The following is a 17,406-nucleotide window of genomic DNA, read 5'->3' on the forward strand; positions in this document are numbered from 1 at the left end:
CATTAATTTACGGCATTTACTTATATGGATTTTAATGAGAAACCACAACAGGTGAATAAAGACTGACAGTCGATGTTTAATGTTTAGAAATAATAATAATTATCAGTAAAATGTAAAGCATATTGGCTGGTTTATGTGTGTGGAGGGAGTGGAGTGGAGGGACATTTCTGAACGTCTAAATGTTTCATCTATTTGTCCACATTGTTTTGAACTATAGCCCACTGTACCGCTGTGGTTGTGATATGTTCATTTGTTTCGAATGTTTGATTCAATTATTTTTTATTCTTACAAAAAAGCCATTTCATTTGAAAAAGTTAATAATTGTATTTTATTGACAAAATATTTTGGTTTGTGGTGTATATTTTTTTCATTCGATCAGATAACATTTGAAGCTGTCATATGGTCGTGTTACAACGTGCCCCTCAGATGTTACAATGTACCCCACCTACGGAGCATGTTGTAACATTTCACTTCCTTTCTTCGGAGGTAAATAATGAAAAACGTATACACTGTAAATATGAAACAAAGCAACATATTTGTACTAGACAAGTGTGAAAATAATGTGGATAAAAAAATATACTCATAAACAAACTGCGAAATTCAAAAAGTGTTAGGATGTGCCCCGCGCTCCCCTATATGTGTTTTGTGTGAGTATGTTTATTCTATGAATCACATCTACGCATATTTGAGAGATGAGCGTAAGATCAATTTAGGATGGTTTCTGCACATTTTTAAAAAAAAATGAGGCCCCTGATCTCATCTCCAGTCTGTTTGGAATGACATGAAGAAAATTCAGAAGAACTGTGGCAACGTCTTTAAGATGCTTCAAGAAACCTACCTAAAAAACTATGCACCTAAGTGCACCTCGGGCAAAGCTGCTTTAAACACAAATGATGGTCACACCAAATGCTGACTTAATTTAGTTAATAGAAGTCAATTGATTAAGAAAATCTATTTATGACATTATTTTTTAACAGCATCTTCATTTTACAGAGCCTGTAGCTTTGCAGGTAGGTCTCTTGAAACTTCTTGGAGACCTTGCCACAGTTCTTCTGGATTTAGTCTGTCTCAGTTTTTCTGTTCTTCATGTCATTCCAGACTGGATTTAGATGATGATGAGATCAGAGCAAACAAAATCTCACTGGATTATTACAAATAATGCAACAATGAATGTTTGGAAATGACACACTACAGCAAAAGATAGAAATAACTGACTTAAAACCATGTTCAGCTGGTGAAATAATACTAGTGTTCTAGTCACTTTGGCCACCACTGTATGTACAAACATTAATGAATATACATAGAAGTAGAAATATGTTAAGAAGCAATAGACAGACCGTTACATGGACAAACAGTATTTATTACTTTAAACAGCTCTAATACAGTTTAACAATTGAAATGACTATGAATATTACCCTTATGAATCTAACAGTTTTATGAAATATCATTTTAAAAATGACAGACAATAACAACAGAACAATATAGTCCATAGTAAATGGGTTTATTCATTCACCGTTTGCAGAGCTTATCGCTGTTTGCTAATAGTGTTCTTCGTTTCACCAACATTACCCAAGAAAATATATATATGTGTGAGAAATATCATTCATTTCTCTGGACTGTCACTCATATCTAGAACACAGATAGTGAGCAGCCAAACAGCAGGAGTTCATGGGCCCATTCCCATCTTGTTGGAGTTTCTGCTCATGCACGAGACTTCGAAGCTTTAGACAAAGACGTCACTGATGAACGAACGACTGAGCTGTGATTCACAATTCAAGACAGAACCACAGTCTTCTCTTCAAACATGCACTTGTGGAATGAGTTCAAGACTGGAAAACATCTCATCCAGAGGAGCAATAATTCATGTTAGCTGTGTTAACAAAAATATCTCTCTACAGTACTTTATTTCTCCAATAAGAAAATAAATGTTTTGTTTTTTTCATTTAAAAATTTCTAAAGAAGCTTTTGCAGTTTTATATAGAAATTCAAACAAAACCAAAGACATACATTACAACCAATGCAATTAATGAACATTATACAAAATAAAGTTACATTGTAAAAAAAAAACTTAAATAATTCCATTGAATTTATCCTATGATATCAAGCAATTCTAAAACAATCCTGGGGTAGAAACACATACTGGACAACAAGCAGAGCGGTTACCGACCCCTGAACCAGACGCCTTCACACAGATTCAGACGAGGACAGATAGATTCAGAAAGTATACCTTCAGTCAGAATGTGTTCAAAAAAACAACAGAATTTAGAATTAGGTTCCAAAGAGCTGTTTTAATCATGCTGGGCTCCTACAGTGATCAGTTCTTAAACAAAAATAAACTTGTTTTGCAAATGTTAAGAACATTTTAACAATCTAAAGAACCTTTTCCACTATAAACAATGTTTTGTGCAATGAAAAGCATCCCTTATTTCTATTGATTCATATCAACATGTCTGGGTTAAATTTCAAGCCAAAATTATATATCTTATTTCTATTTAAACACTAACACAATATATATATTTTTGAAACAGAATACACATTTTATATCACCATAAGCCCATGTTACAGTAAGAAATTCACCAATACCAATAATAACAATTAAAAAAAAAAAAAAAATAATAATGAAATAAAATCTTTTAAATGTAACAGGTCTGAATGCTGTGGGTTGGAGTAATGTCGTTTTTTTTCTTTCTTTTTATAAAATAACCTGGTAACACTTTCTATGAAGCCCGTATTTATAATACATTATAATGGTATTCTTAAGACATTATAATGAATGCATAATGCATTATAACAACCTTATAATGTGTTATATCATCTCATGAGTATTCATAAGAACAGTTTTAATGTATTATAATTTGTACTTTTTGTGGTTATAGCTTTTAAGAGTATGATTACCTCCTCATAGTTATAACGTATTATAAGTCTCATTTCTTGCCATGTTTCTCATGTCACTTTACTTAAAGCATACAAAGACCACTTATAAGTAATAATAATAATATTTCCCAAAGAACCCTAAGATCAGGCATCAGATCAGATGAATGTGACACATCTGTATCATCAGTTTGATTATTAGTACCCTTCAGACAGCTTTTAATAAGTAACTCTGCAACTCCTTGTCAGCTAGCAGTAATTATTATTAGTAGTATGCTAAATATATGCCAACACTAAATTCTGATGTTTCCCCAAAAGACAAACTATTATATTATAAGTAACTTTGCTAGTCTGTGAACCTTCTACCTAGCCTAGCCTTAAGTCTAACCTCTAAGGAGAGTTAGTTGACATGTATTTGGAAAGTTTAAGCTCATAGTCAATAGACAAAGTGGACCATCAAAATAAAACCTAATATAATGTAAAAAAATAAATGTAATATGATACTAAATTAGGTAGATTTAATATGGCGTCCATTGTGTTAAAGTTATAAAAAAATAAGTTAAAAAAAGTTATAACCTCAAATACTCAAGTATTATAATGTAGTATAATTGTTGTTATGATTATTCATGAGATGATATAGCATATTATAAGGTTTTTTATAATGCATTATCCATTCATTACGATGCCTTAGAAATAACCTTAAATAGAAAGTGTTACCAATGACCTTAATTATAACTTGGGATTTAAATGTGTTGTTACAATGCAAAAAAAATAGTAGTTTTATTGTTGTCTTTTTGATTGTTATTTTGGGGTGAAATGTGAGCCAGACATGTTTGAGTGGGATGCGAGGCCGTGTTTCCTCTGTTCTGTCAGAGCCGGCACACTCACTCCGGTGATACCGCGGTATTTCTCCGATGTTACAGTGAAGGGTCGGTCGAGGGGAAGCTGCTTCAGATCAGTGGATGTGTGTTAATACGCCTCTTTCTGCGTGTGCATCTGCTCCTGGATCTTCTGCAGCATTTCCTGCATCCGCCTCAACTGCAACACGAGAAGAAAAACAATCAAACACTGATCAATCAATACTGACCGATCAATACGTCTGTCCGGCTGCTGATGAGTCACATGATAGAAGCAGAGCTACAGATAAACAGTCTAACCAATCACACCAGCCAATCGCAGTCACGTGATCCGATAATCAATAGCGGCAGTGATCTCAGTGAGTCTGACACGTCTACATGATCAGACAATGATGGAAATCAATGGAGCTGTTGCCTAACCTTCTGCATATAGGCTGAGATCAATGCTCTCTGTATGCGCTACAGCACGCCAACACAAACTCAACTGAGCGTAGCTTCATGTCAGTGATGTGCTGAATATGGATTTGTGCAACATGTCCAACCGTTGTCATTCTGTGCCTATAGTAGTTGTGTTCTAGATCAGAATAACTGGAGCTGGTGAAGTGTGTGAAGACCCAATCTCCTCCTCAGGTGCTGCATGCATTCTCTCTCAGTGTTTCCACTCATATTATGCTTCACTTGTCTTCATCTCAACACATTGATCAGGTTTTCACCTCTATAATGTTCTGTTTGTGTAGAACTGCTGATATTCCATTTGTGTTTCAGAAAGCATGCTTGTGAAGCTGAAGAAAATGAATCAGGAATTGTAATCAAGAGCTCAGTTCTGCTGTAGAATAGGTTACCAGAATAAACCTTTAAACGATGCGTCACAAATGTTGACAGTGATTGTGTGTAAATATTAAATCATATCACTAGTGTTCAGAAGACTTTAATTACAGACTGATTCCAGTGCAATCAATTCATAACAGATAACAAAAGCAAAGTCTTTATTCTACAGTGACTGGATCAGAATTTGAAAACAACATTAATCTACTAATCTTCCTGAATATATACAAAATAACACAACTAAGTAAATGCTCCAGTTGTGAAACAAGGACAAATATTTTCATGTTGTGAGATGTACAGGCATTTCATTTGTTTTCAGAAGGTTTTGTTAATCAATGTATTTATTTTGTTTAATTTTCGTATTATGAATATATTATGAAATTATATATATTTCCTTTTTTGTCAAATCAGCTTTGATGTTGTTCACTGAATAAGTGACTAAGTAATATGAAAATGTGAAAATATGAAAATGTCACACAACATTTACACATTTATTTGCGTTAAAACTCGTTTTTTTTTTCCGACAAAAAGTGGTTTGTTTGCGACGTCTGTATCAATATAGAATTTATACACTGCAGTCAAAACAAAAAATACTGTGTCGACATTTGCAATATTCTAGCATTTGGGTCATTCCTGGGATTTAGTGCCTTTTGTGTCCCCAGTGAAGATCAGGATATTATTGCCTTAGGATTTTTAACAACATCAATGTTAAAGTTGTCTCTGACACGAATAACACCTTTTGAACTTTAAGCATATTTAATTTTTTTTACAATTTAAACCACCAAATATCACCCTTTTCCCACATCCACACTGTTAAGGGGAATAGGTCATTCCCAGTACATTCTGTGGCTTTTGGACATCATAAAAATAAAAAACGTAAACACATTTTCTTGTGTAATTATGATAGGATGCCGTAAAACGTGAAAAGTAATTTTGGTCAATCTTAGGTATATACATTTAAGGATCCATTTACTAAATGTGACTTAACAGGGTGGACACTAACAGAGGGGACATCTGACCTCAAATCAACCATTACACTAAGTATGAGCAAACATGCGGTCACACTTTATATCAGGTGGCCTTAATTATTATGTACTTACATCAGAAAATAAGTACAATGCAAAACACTTTTGCTTCTATTAAGGTGGGATATGGGTAAGGTTAGGGACCTTAGTAAAAGTACATATAAATTCTTATTTCTAAAAGTAGAATTAAAAAAAAAAAACATTCAGTTCTTTATTTGACAGACCTTCTGAATGTTTTTTAAAATTCTACTTTTAGAAATAAGAATGTATATGTACTTTTTTTCAAACTAAACCAGGATTAAACCATTATAGTAACATAGTAATGTTTTTAAACATACACTAGAAAAAAAAACATTACTTGTGTGCATTTTGAGACAAAACAAAGAAATGAATATATTTTAAGATCAGTCAGTGCAAGTTTCTTTCAGTTGAAACAGTTCAGACGTCTAGTTCTAGCACTAGGCTGAAGCCTTGTCTGTGAATCTGGAGGGAAAAATGTCAAAGACAACTTTAAAATTGATGTTGTTGAACATTTTAAGGCAATAATATCATGATCTTTACCGGAGACACAAAAGGCACTGAATCCCAGGAATGACCCGTTAATCGGTAAACAGTCATATTCCCTCAGTCTGGGATGCAGAATTAAAGTGCATCATGCCAGAGATGTGCAGGCTTTGGAGACTCTAATAAACACAGGTTACACACACAGCATCTGCTCTACTCCAGGGCTTTCAGACCTGTCCTGGAGGACTCCAGCGCTGAACATTTTATATGTGTCCCTCATCTTCATCAGACTGCAAGAGCTGGATGGCATGTGTCTGATGAGAGACAGTGCTGGGGTTCTCTAGAACAGCTTTGAAACCCCCCGCTCTACTCTACTCTACTCTACTCTACCGCCGGATAGATATACGCCTACAGGGGGGCGCCAGAGACCCATATGACCACTGATCTGGAGAGACGGGTTTAGGGTTGAACAAGGGTTCACGTTCTCAAATAGACAGGCCGTGTGAATGTGACGGACTATACGAAGCCCAATCAGACGCCGCTAGGACCCTTTGGAGTGAGGGTCAGCGTTGGGTTCTGGCTCTGAGCGAGGATCCGCGCGCGGCTCTGGGTCGTGATGCTGGTCGTGATGTTGCGTTTGCTCATGTGGATCTTGGCAGGGAGAATGCCGTACCTCCTCGTCTTTCTCGCGGATGAGCTTCTCCGTCTCGTCGCTGACGCCGGGCACCATGGGAATGGGGAAGTCGGTGCCGCTCTCTCGGGTCAGTTTGCTGCTCAGAGCAAAACAGCACATGCATGCACCAACGGTCAGTTTCAGTGGCATGAGAACTGCTGTCGCAAACTGCAGCGCCAAAAGCATTGTGCAGAAATAAGGTACAAACTGGTGCTTCATAAACAATACAGCCAAACATTCCATGCTCATTAAAGCTATGTATGTCTATATATCTACACTGCCCTACAAACGTTTGGAAACACCCCTGGCAAAGTGTGGTTTTGGACAATATCAGCATAAATCCTTATCATTGAACCCAAGCACACTTCCAAGCTGTGCTAATCCTATTTGGAGAGGAAACAGTCAGCTGGCATCATGTCTGTCGTGGAATGGCCCCCAATCACCCGACCTCAAACCAACTGAGCTACTATGGGAGGAACTGGACCGTGATGTCCATAAGAAGTGTCCAACCAGTGTGAACCATCTTTGGGCAATCCATCAGGAGGCTTGGAGTAATATTTCCAGTCAATGTTTGAATGAACTGACAGCTCGGATGCCCAGATTATGCAGAGCTGTAATAGCTGCTAATGGTTAGGTTAAAGTTTTTTCTATGCATAGACTGTTTATGTAATAAAATATGTTTTCGTAGTTTGTGTTGTCACAAAATTAAAAAGGATTCATGCCAATATTGTCCAAATACCCACTTTTCTAGGGCGTTTCCGAATGTTTGGAGAGCAGTGTATATTCAATTCCTAGTGTGTTTTAATGACATAATATTGATCGGTGTCCTACAATGAGCAGGCACATGCAAGGTGGAAAGAAGTGAGATGGTTTGGCTCATCAAACCTAACACTGATGTGTGACTGAAGGGTGAAAAAGCGTGCGAGAGTGGCCTCTGCTGGCTGAACGACGAGTGCTTACTTGCGGTTGCGCTCTTTGACCACCATGCGGGTCATGCTCTGGATGCACTGCGCTCTGTAGTTCTCATAGTGGGTCTCCCGGGTCACGTCCTTCAGGTCCTGCATGTGTGTTCGTACCAACATGTTCCTCAGCTTTATGAAGTCGCAGTGCGCTGGGTTCTCCACTGTCCGACAAACACAGACACACAGTACAAATCCAGTCTGATAAATGATCATCAAATATGATGAGCTTCTACTTTTGGTCTTGTAAATGTGAGGAAATTTGTTGTGAATCTGTGTGGGATCCGGATCATACCTTCTACAATTCCCCAGGGGTACAGACGTCCTCGAACCCTCTTGCCTTTCGCTTCCACCACCGTGTTACTGCCGATCACAGCGAAGGGAATGCTGTCCTGCAGGAGAACAATCAGACCGACACACTTTACACTAGACACTTTCCACAAATGGACCTTACGAAACGAAAATATATAAAAATACTGGAAAATATAATAAGCTATATATATTAAATAATAGATTTCCATATATGATAATATATTCATGGACCAAGTATGGCTATATGCATACAAAAATAACATTTATAACAATGAAGACCAAAACTACACTGCATTTTTACATGTAATAGCTTTATTGAAACACTCAATTTCTCAATTTTCTCAATTTCTGAGTTTACATAAGGCTGAACACATTTCAGTTGTATTTGCATACAGTTTGCACATTTGAAATGATATGTGTGAAATGTCAAAGGTTTTAGATTTCTGGATGTCTTTTCTGACCTTGAGCTCTTGGTCCTGCAGTTTGAAGTCCTCATCCTCATCCGAGTCACAGTCTGGAAACTGGTAGATCTTTATTCCGTATTGTTCGATCTCCTCCCGAATCTGAAGGATTTGACACTGAAATAAGTCCACAGCACATCTATAGACACACGTCACAGGTTTGGACAGCCTGAGCACTTGCCTTGATTTTCTTTCTCTTGACCTCCGTTGGGGTGAGTGTGTCGGCTTTAGCTAGTACAGGAACAATGTTGACCTTCTCATGGAGAGCCTTCATAAACTCCACATCCAGAGGCCTTAACCTGACACACCAACAGATGACACTAAACACCCTCACAACAAAGCGAACTACAAGAATACAAGTATAATCCGCTTAAGGTAATATATAGTCATCTGCAGTTTGAATCCATGAGAATTTGAACAGAAATTTGAAGTTGACAACACAGACTTCACCAGACAGCAGTAAACACACCTGACCAGCAGAGGGCACAGGTGCACTGTGGGAGCTGCATTTCCCTCACTGAGACGATCATTCACTGTGTCATATGACTGAAATAAGACATGGACTGTTTTGTTTTGTTTGTCCAGTAAAACTTATATATATATAACTCCAATATATGAGCTGTTGGGTCACGCGTCTGGAAGTATTATTTAGACAGACACCAAGCTCTTGAGCTCGTTGCTTTCCAAGTACAGAGAACATGTAAAAGCCATTGTGGTAACGAACACATGGAGCAAGAATAAGTGTAAACTGGAAATGTGCACATGTTACATTAAAATGAGTGACTATGCATTATCATATAATGCATAATGCATTACGCATTATACACTGTACTCAACTTCCTAGTGTATAAATTATATAAAGTTATTTAAGTTATTAAGTGCATCATTGGGACATTTGAAGAGCATGTTGTCTTTTTTTAATTTTCAGTGTGAACCACACTATTTTTATTCAAAACGGCATAAAATAGTGATATGTGAAAATATGTACGTTGGGATACACATACGCCCTCTGGAGTGAGCTGAGCATTAGTAATAAGCATTTCTGGCTAATTACAAAAATTAGCAATACAATGTTAATTTTCTTTAAAGCAAATGATACAGTCTGTCTTACGATATGGAACTATCGCATTGTTTGGAAGTTTCACAGTAAAAACGAGAGCCTAATTAACAAAGTCAGGAAGAATTATGGGGATACAGACACTCAGTCTGTTGTACCATGAGTATGTGCATAACAGTATGAACACTCATTTATTCCATTGTCTGTTAAATTAATGAATGAGCAATTGTGACAGGATGTTTAAAAGGGAAAGAAGGAAAACTGCATCTGTTGGTATATTAGATAATTGAAGACTGTGGTCTTTTTAAAGTAATATATTATCTGAATGGTACTGTTTTTATGATTTGGATAGGACTGGAAGGGTTATTAATGTCGTGTTGATGTGCAGCAGTTCTCCCTTCTCCAAAACAAATTTCTCCTAAGGTAGACAACAAATACTACCTTGACCTTGACCTAGTGTTTTCATCAAGAACCAATGGCAGTCCTCACAGGGCTCTGAGCTTTAACCACTGCACCACACCACCACCATCAAGTCAAATCCCTCTGATCAGATCCGCCTGTATAACGCAGATGAGGCTCGTACCCGTGACCGAAGGGTGAAATGAAGTAGAGGCAGCAGTGCACGCGGTTATCCTGAATGTTCTTGCGGTTGAGTCCGCTCTCGTCTCTGAAATACTGCTCAAACTGCTGGTCTATGTAGTCTGCCACTGACTTCCAGCTGAAAACACAAACACACACATCAAAAACAATAATAGACCTTTTACATCATGGTAGTATTACTGTAGGTCTACTGCATTTCATTTCATGGTCGTTCAGTAATTGGGATCTAATGAGATTACCGTTCATCATTTACAATCATCATAGCAATCAGAAACCCTAAAGCCCTTTACCTACCATTCAGTGTTATTGACAGCATCCCCGAATCCTGGTGTGTCCACGATAGTGAGCTTCAGTTTGACGCCCTTCTCCTCAATGTCCACCGTGTGTTTGGTGATCTCCACCGTCTGAGTGATCCTCTCTACCAACAACACAGCCGTCAGACAGACAGTACATGTGAACAATCACAGCAGACACAGACAGCAGCCAGAGATGAGCCTCACCTTCAGCATTGAGCAGCTTTCTGTCTTTGTAGAGATCTGTCAGGAACAGACTGTTGACCAGGGTGGACTTTCCTAAACCTGACTCTCCTGTGAGGAAGAAAAACTCCATCATCACCAGCATCAACACCACTGATGTTAAGGAACAGTTCACCCAAAAACAAATATTTCTACATCACTTCTCACTCCAGGTTTGACAGTACCATCTTAACACTGACCATCATCTGAATGAATTTGAAAGTTTGAGAGATTGTCAGTGAATAACAGCTTTAATTTCAGCCATATGGACTACTGTCATGACAGCAGTGTGAACAAATTATTTTTGGGTGTACTATACCTTTAATATGCAGAACATGAGAACACACACTCTTCACATTGTTATTTGAAAAGTGTTGAAGTTCAGCTGATGTTGAAATTACCTGCTACCATTAAAGTGAAGTCAAAGCCCTTCTTCACAGATTTGCGGTGAACCTGATTTGGCAAAGTGGCAAATCCCACATACTCCTTGTCCTGGTCCTACAAACAGAGAGAGAGAGAGAGATTTCTCAATACTGATTCAGTATAGTGAGACATCAGTCTTCATTTTGTTGGCCATTTCTCTTATTATCATGTCTTATAACAGCCAGCAGGAGCTGACACACATCGTGAGAGTTTCTCTGTGGGAGGCAAACCAAAGGTGCCAGGCTTTGGCTTAAAATGAAGGAGGAAAACTGTGGGTGGAGTGTCATTAACCCAAAAAGGGCTTTACGCCTCTAATTATCATTTTTTATAAACATGCTATAGACCACCAACAGGATCCGGTTAAAAAACATGTCATTAAAATGTAAATCCATGCTCCCGAAAAGGAAGTGACACATGAAACACAAGCTCAAGAACAAGAATATGGCTCTAATTCAGAACATCAAAACAAAGAAAGGTAACCTTTCTTAGACACCCACGGGTGCAGATGAGATCCCTCAGAAAACAGTCCTGTGTCAGCAGTGTGGTATAGGGATGGTAATATCACAGTATTTTGACATGTACCATGGTACTGAAGGATTACCATTAAAGGTGCTCCTAGAAACTTAAAGCATGATGCTTGGTTTTCTAAGAATCTTCAAAGAATACCATGGTACATTCCAACATGGTGTTTAGTACTTTTGGTTAGGCATTCTGATATCGGGGTGTCCTGATGGAAATCAAACCCTCGCTATCCCAGCATGCTTTACCTCAGTAGAGTCATAGGGGTCGTAGCGGCCCCAGGGGCTTTTAGGCCTGGATGGGCTGATGGGAGACGGCAGGCTAAAGTCCACGTGGCCCCGCTGAGCCCCGAGTCTGGACTCGTGCTCTAACTCTCCAGGGCCCCTGGGTGCCGCCGCAGGCCTCAGGAAGGTGGGTGTTCCCGGGGTCTGGGGTCTGCTGTGACCCTCACCCTCACTATCGGCCTTATGGTGCCCGTGGTGGGCGAACGGGTGGCCCTCTCTGGGCGGGTGATGGCCCATGATGTGCTCCAGCTCCGAGTCCTCCGAGTCTTCCTTAGGGAAGCGCTGAGGTCAGGAGGGGTAGGGACAAGTTTGGGGTCGGGCCAGAACACACGGGCAGGTGCAAAAGAGGTTTTAATATGGAAAATTAAGGTCATGGAGAAGAGAAGCAAAAAGAGAATAGACCATTTAGTGGTTAGATACAACTGTGCATGTCCTTACAAAAGGTTACCATGGAAACCTACAGTGCCTTGCAAAAGTATTCATACCCCTTCATTTGTGTCACATTTTGTTTTGTTGCAGCATTATGTTAAACTGCTTTAAATTAGTTTTTCCCCACATCAATTTACCCTCCATACACCATAATAATGACAAAGCAAAAACCAGATTTGCACATTTTACAAATGTATTAAAAATGAAATTGGTACATTGCATAAGTATTCATCCCCTTAACTCAGTCCATAGTTGAAGCACATTTACAGCCTCAAGTCTCTTCCCTAGATCATCACCTTAACACAAGTCTGTCACTGAGCTCTACAGGCAGTTATCTTGGTTTTTGCTCTGATCTGCATTTTCAGCTGTTAGACCTTTTCTGAGAGGCGTGTGTCTTTCTAAATCAGACTCATTCAAATGAATTTGCCACAGTTTAACTCCACTCCAAGTGTAGGAACATCTAGAAGCAATATGATGCTCCTGAGATACATTTCCAGTGTCCCAGAAAAGGGTATGAATACTTATGCAACGGGATCTTTTCAGTTTTTTTTATTTCTAATAAATTTGCAAATAAAGTTGTTACAAACCTGTTTTGTGCTTTGTCATTATGGTGTATGAGATGCAGATTGATGTGGAAAAAAAGTAATTTAAAGCAGTTTAACATAATGCTGCAACAAAAATGTGGAAAAAAATGAAGGGGTATGAATACTTTTGCAAGGCACTATACTATATTTACCAGCAGCCCAGAAAATCATCTTTAGTGAACATTTAGCCAGAAATGAAGGTTACCATGGTAAAAGTTTGACAAGGCTTTAAGAATGCAAGAAACATATTAGTAATAAAAGGAGTGTTCCTGAGGAAGATGATGCAGGACAGCAGGTATCTACATCACCGCTGTTAGTGTCTACACAAGACGAGCGACATCAGACACAACACAGGTGACACCGATACTCTCACACTGATTACAGCATCGCTAATATAACCAGGACGATGCTGCTGATGCGCTTGTGTTATGAAAGTAAAGAGTGATTCCAGCTCCACAGCTCCACACGCTCCTAGAGGACCGTCAGCCTCACTGATGACAGGAACCAGATGAGAATCTATCCACAGAAAAACCCTAGAGAAGTTCTGCTCAACACATCAGCCACGTTCACACTGCAAGTGCTGCGGTTGGTTTATGGTCTTTAATGAGCTTCTGACGAGCACACTTCATGTGTACTGAACTCTATTAAACACTCAAAGAGGAGTAACAACCATATTTAACTGCACTGCGGTCCTTATACATGAATTAAAGAGCATAAACAGCCTGTGTCCAGGAGAACAGAAGTAAAGGGTGAAGATGACAGCTGGGCAATGTGACACTCAGGTTTCCACTGCTCTAACCCTGTCCAGATAAATAATGCATTGTGGGGCAGTGAACTTGTGTTTAAATGGCAAACATGGACCTGTAATCAAATCTGTTGCCATAACCTGAAAGGGGCAAACACTGAACTGAATTTCACTAAATTTATATCCATCCTTTCTCCAAACTGCTTGTCCTCTTGTGGGTTACAGGGGTGATGGAGGGGTGTCTTGAGCCAAAGGCTAGCCCAGCTCTCATTGAATATATATTTGTGTTTTGTGATCTGACAAACTCATTTGTGCCATTGAACAGTTCAAGAAATTAGCTGATAAGAACATTTTAAAGTCAACATGAAACAGCTTTTTCAACCCAGTTGACTCACGTAATAAAACACATTTCTGAAAGCAACAACAAAAAAGCAAAGTGAGAACGAGCTTGAAGAGTTGATGTGAGGTGTGTTTCAGAGTGTGAGTTTGCAATGGATTGTGGGGGATTATTCCTCTCCTCACACACTTTAAGAAGCCTTTTTAATGGAAACAAGGAGGCTGAAGCGAAGACTACAGAATACCCAAGACATGTCACTCGTATAGTTTTGAATGGGGAAAAATACAATGCTCATTATGGCTTCGAAGCCCCGCCTTCTTAATGAAAGAGCCAATCAATGATTAGTAAAGTCAGTGCGCCACTGCAGCTGCCAATAGAAGTCCTGGTTCCTGTAGAAATACTCGACTCTATGTACTGCGCATACGCACTGGCTGATCTAGCCTGAAAAAGAAGTGTTTTTTGACGCTATTGGAGCACAAGGAACCATATTTATGAGGCAGTTCTTGTCGGATTTCATTGGTGATTTCAAACAGTTTTAGAGAATTTGATGTTTTCCCATTCAAAGAGATAGGAGCTATGCCTGAGCGGTGTTTCAAAGATGGCTGCCAAGTGGAATGACTTGCCTTAAAGGGACTTTGGACTGAAGGTTCAGAGTTTCTTCATGTATCCCACTGATTGCCTTGGCATAAATATATCATTATTAGCGCTAACATTAACGTTAACTGGCACTACAGAACTGCTTTAACAATGGGCCTGAACAGCTATTTGACAAAGAAAATAAGCCAGCTTGCAGAAGAAGGTTCCACATCTAAGAGCAATCACTGGGGCAGCGTCCTGAGAGGTCAGAGATCAAGAGGACCAAGCAGAACGAGGGAGTTGCATCAGTACCTTTCGCACTTCATGCGGCCTGGGCTCAGGTGACGCTGGCATAGAGTCCTGCTCATCTGACGCCGAGTCGGCTTCACGGTCACTGTCCTCCATCGCTACTGGGGCTACTGTACACTCTGCCATCTCCAACCGCGAAAGCGGCCGTTCGGAGAGGAGGTGCACGGGGGGTAAGGAACGTTTCAAGGGGCAGTGTTCAAGGGTGGGGGTGACGTTTGTGGAAGGGATGGCGAGAGGATGGCACAAAAAGAAAAAGAGGAAATGATTAAATAAATGTGATTGATTAAGAGGTCTTGATGGAGATAATGGACATAAAAGCAGAAGATGCCGGTGCACACACAGCTGATCACTGGAATTACTCTCAGGACCATCAGATATAAATGGATGCAAGAGATATTTCAATATACTGTACGGACTAAACATGCTAATATATCTAAAGCAGATATACACAGCATATCAAAAACCACTGCATGAAACCAGAGCTTTACCACATTCAGTTTTGTTGGTGTTGGAACAGTCTGTTTTATGTCAGTATGAAGTAATAAAGCTACAGCCTGTCAAATGTCTAATGCTCAAACTCGATTCTTACACTTGTTAACCTGCTAGCACGATTTATTTGCCTAGTTGTCAGTGTTTAGAGCATACATCAACTAGATTTTTTCAACATAAAATGTTGTTTTAGTAATGGCTGTGTTACATAACATTCAAACTGAACTGAGTATTGCTTAAACATTTGTTCTAATGACACTGATCACCACAGTCGTTACTTTAATCATCTCATTAAAGCAGAAGATCCTGAGGATCGTAGAGATCATAAACCCAGCGCGTTGGATAAAGGAGGTCATAAGTTACCATTAATAGATCTAGTGATTGGTAATGACGATGCTAAAACAATATCAATAGTGACGCTTGACTTGAGCAGCAGCACTAATTAAGAGTTTCAGCGATTAGGTGACGGTGACCCGCTCTACACCCCATGTGTGCAGCAGAGATCGATGTTCAATCTCTAGCGCCGTGGGCTTTACTGGCCTATTTCTGCTCACTGCTCAATACTGCTCAAGCACAGCCAAAACAACAGACAGTAGTGCCAAACGCTGACGTCCTGTGCTCTAATGTGATGAAAATGCTTAAAAGTTCTCATGTTGGGTCGTTATTCCAGCTCAGCCTAAATTAACATAGTATTGAAATGTTACGGATGTGCTGGAGTGGTCTGACCAACACTGCCCTCCAAAGGCAAAGCACAGTAACTACACATTTGGTCAAAATTTAGTTAAGGCTTAAAATGGACTTTGTGACAACTGTTTTGTCTCGTGGCAAAGTCTCCTAGTTAAATTGTGTCCTGTTTCAGAGAAATGAGAGTTTCAACACGTTTGACTAGCTGGTGTAAAAATTTTAATAAAAAAGGCATTTTTCTCAGTTTCAGTGTTGGCGTAGTTACTGCACTTTGTCTTTGGAGGGCAGAACAGCTCATATTATAGCGCTTTACATCAATAAATACCATAGATCACAACATATTTATATTGTTAATTTAAATAAAAGCATTCATTAATTGCATTACAAATAAAACATGCAACTAATTAGATTTTTATATGTAACTTGATGAGTAGACACCAGTTGGTTTACTTGGTTGTGAATTAGGAGAAACACACAAATACATACTCACTGTCAGCTAAATTCTGTGTTTATGGAATAACAAAGTGGTTTTGCCCACTTCCACAATGAACCTGTTCTCTGTTTGGTCTCGTGAACACTAACCCTATATAAAATATATTTATCAATAATAAATAAAATAATTTAAATGACGAACAATAATCTGTGCCACACATATTCCACATTCATCCCAGAACGCTAGAAGATTCTCACCTGAAACGCCTCTAGGAGGATGAAACAATCTAAACTTCTTGCCTTGTCGAAGCCAGCTCCTCAATCCCTTTCCCCGCTCCAGACCCAGCGGCCGCCTCGACAGCTCAGGCTTTTATACCACGACACCCAGGGACGCGGCGCCCTTCACCGCATCGAGCGACCCCGCTGCCCCAGGGCACCAATCAGCAGCCGCCTCCACCGCAGCGGATCGACACGGAGCCCATCGCATGAGCACTGAACCCGGCCCCGGATACAACTGCACTCACATCTTCACCACATCTACAGTAAGAACGGCCGCAGAGCCACTGCTACGAGCACACATCATCTCCATGATTTTTATGGTGCATTGTGAGGAATTAATGACTGGTCTGATGACGGTGGATCTGCTCAGTTTATAGGCCTCTGCAGATCAGTGCAGTGCTTTCAGCCTTACGGTGCATGATGGGAATTTGATGGTGCACCCCTCACAGGCTGCTGATGTCTAAGAAGTGTGTTCAGTTATAAGACAAGCAAGAAGCATTGGCCTTTAGTTTCATTTGAATCAGAATTTACACAGCAGGTCTGAAAATGTGAATGAGTGCATGAGTTCATTTCTACAATGTTTGTGAGCTGTTCCTTTAACTACTACTCAGCTTTCAGCTCATGCTGGAGAATGTGGCTGCGGTCGAGGGGCGAGAG

At 39.5% G+C, this 17,406-nt stretch overlaps 1 protein-coding gene across 3 annotated transcripts; it reads right to left on the bottom strand.

Annotated features, from left to right (window-relative positions):
• Positions 1–2,710: 2,710 nt before the first annotated feature.
• septin4b (septin 4b) lies at positions 2,711–16,805 on the bottom strand. Of its 3 annotated transcripts, XM_073818501.1 has the most exons (13): positions 16,729–16,805; positions 14,869–14,991; positions 11,850–12,167; positions 11,061–11,157; positions 10,645–10,731; positions 10,439–10,562; positions 10,128–10,262; positions 8,669–8,786; positions 8,488–8,589; positions 8,010–8,106; positions 7,716–7,878; positions 6,756–6,852; positions 2,711–3,909 (listed from the first exon to the last, which is right to left on the bottom strand). In XM_073818501.1, exons 2-13 carry the CDS (start codon positions 14,989–14,991, stop codon positions 3,841–3,843), a joined length of 1,530 nt encoding a protein of 509 aa, XP_073674602.1. In that variant the 5' UTR covers positions 16,729–16,805; the 3' UTR covers positions 2,711–3,840. The 3 variants fall into 3 exon arrangements, with proteins under 3 accessions (XP_073674602.1, XP_073674601.1, XP_073674603.1); XM_073818500.1 differs by lacking the exon at positions 2,711–3,909 and having other exon boundaries at positions 3,936–6,852; XM_073818502.1 differs by lacking the exons at positions 2,711–3,909; positions 11,850–12,167 and having other exon boundaries at positions 3,936–6,852.
• Between the last annotated feature and the right edge of the window lie 601 nt (positions 16,806–17,406).

This window comes from Garra rufa, chromosome 14, assembly GCF_049309525.1.
Source record: "Garra rufa chromosome 14, GarRuf1.0, whole genome shotgun sequence".
Taxonomy (NCBI): domain Eukaryota; kingdom Metazoa; phylum Chordata; class Actinopteri; order Cypriniformes; family Cyprinidae; genus Garra; species Garra rufa.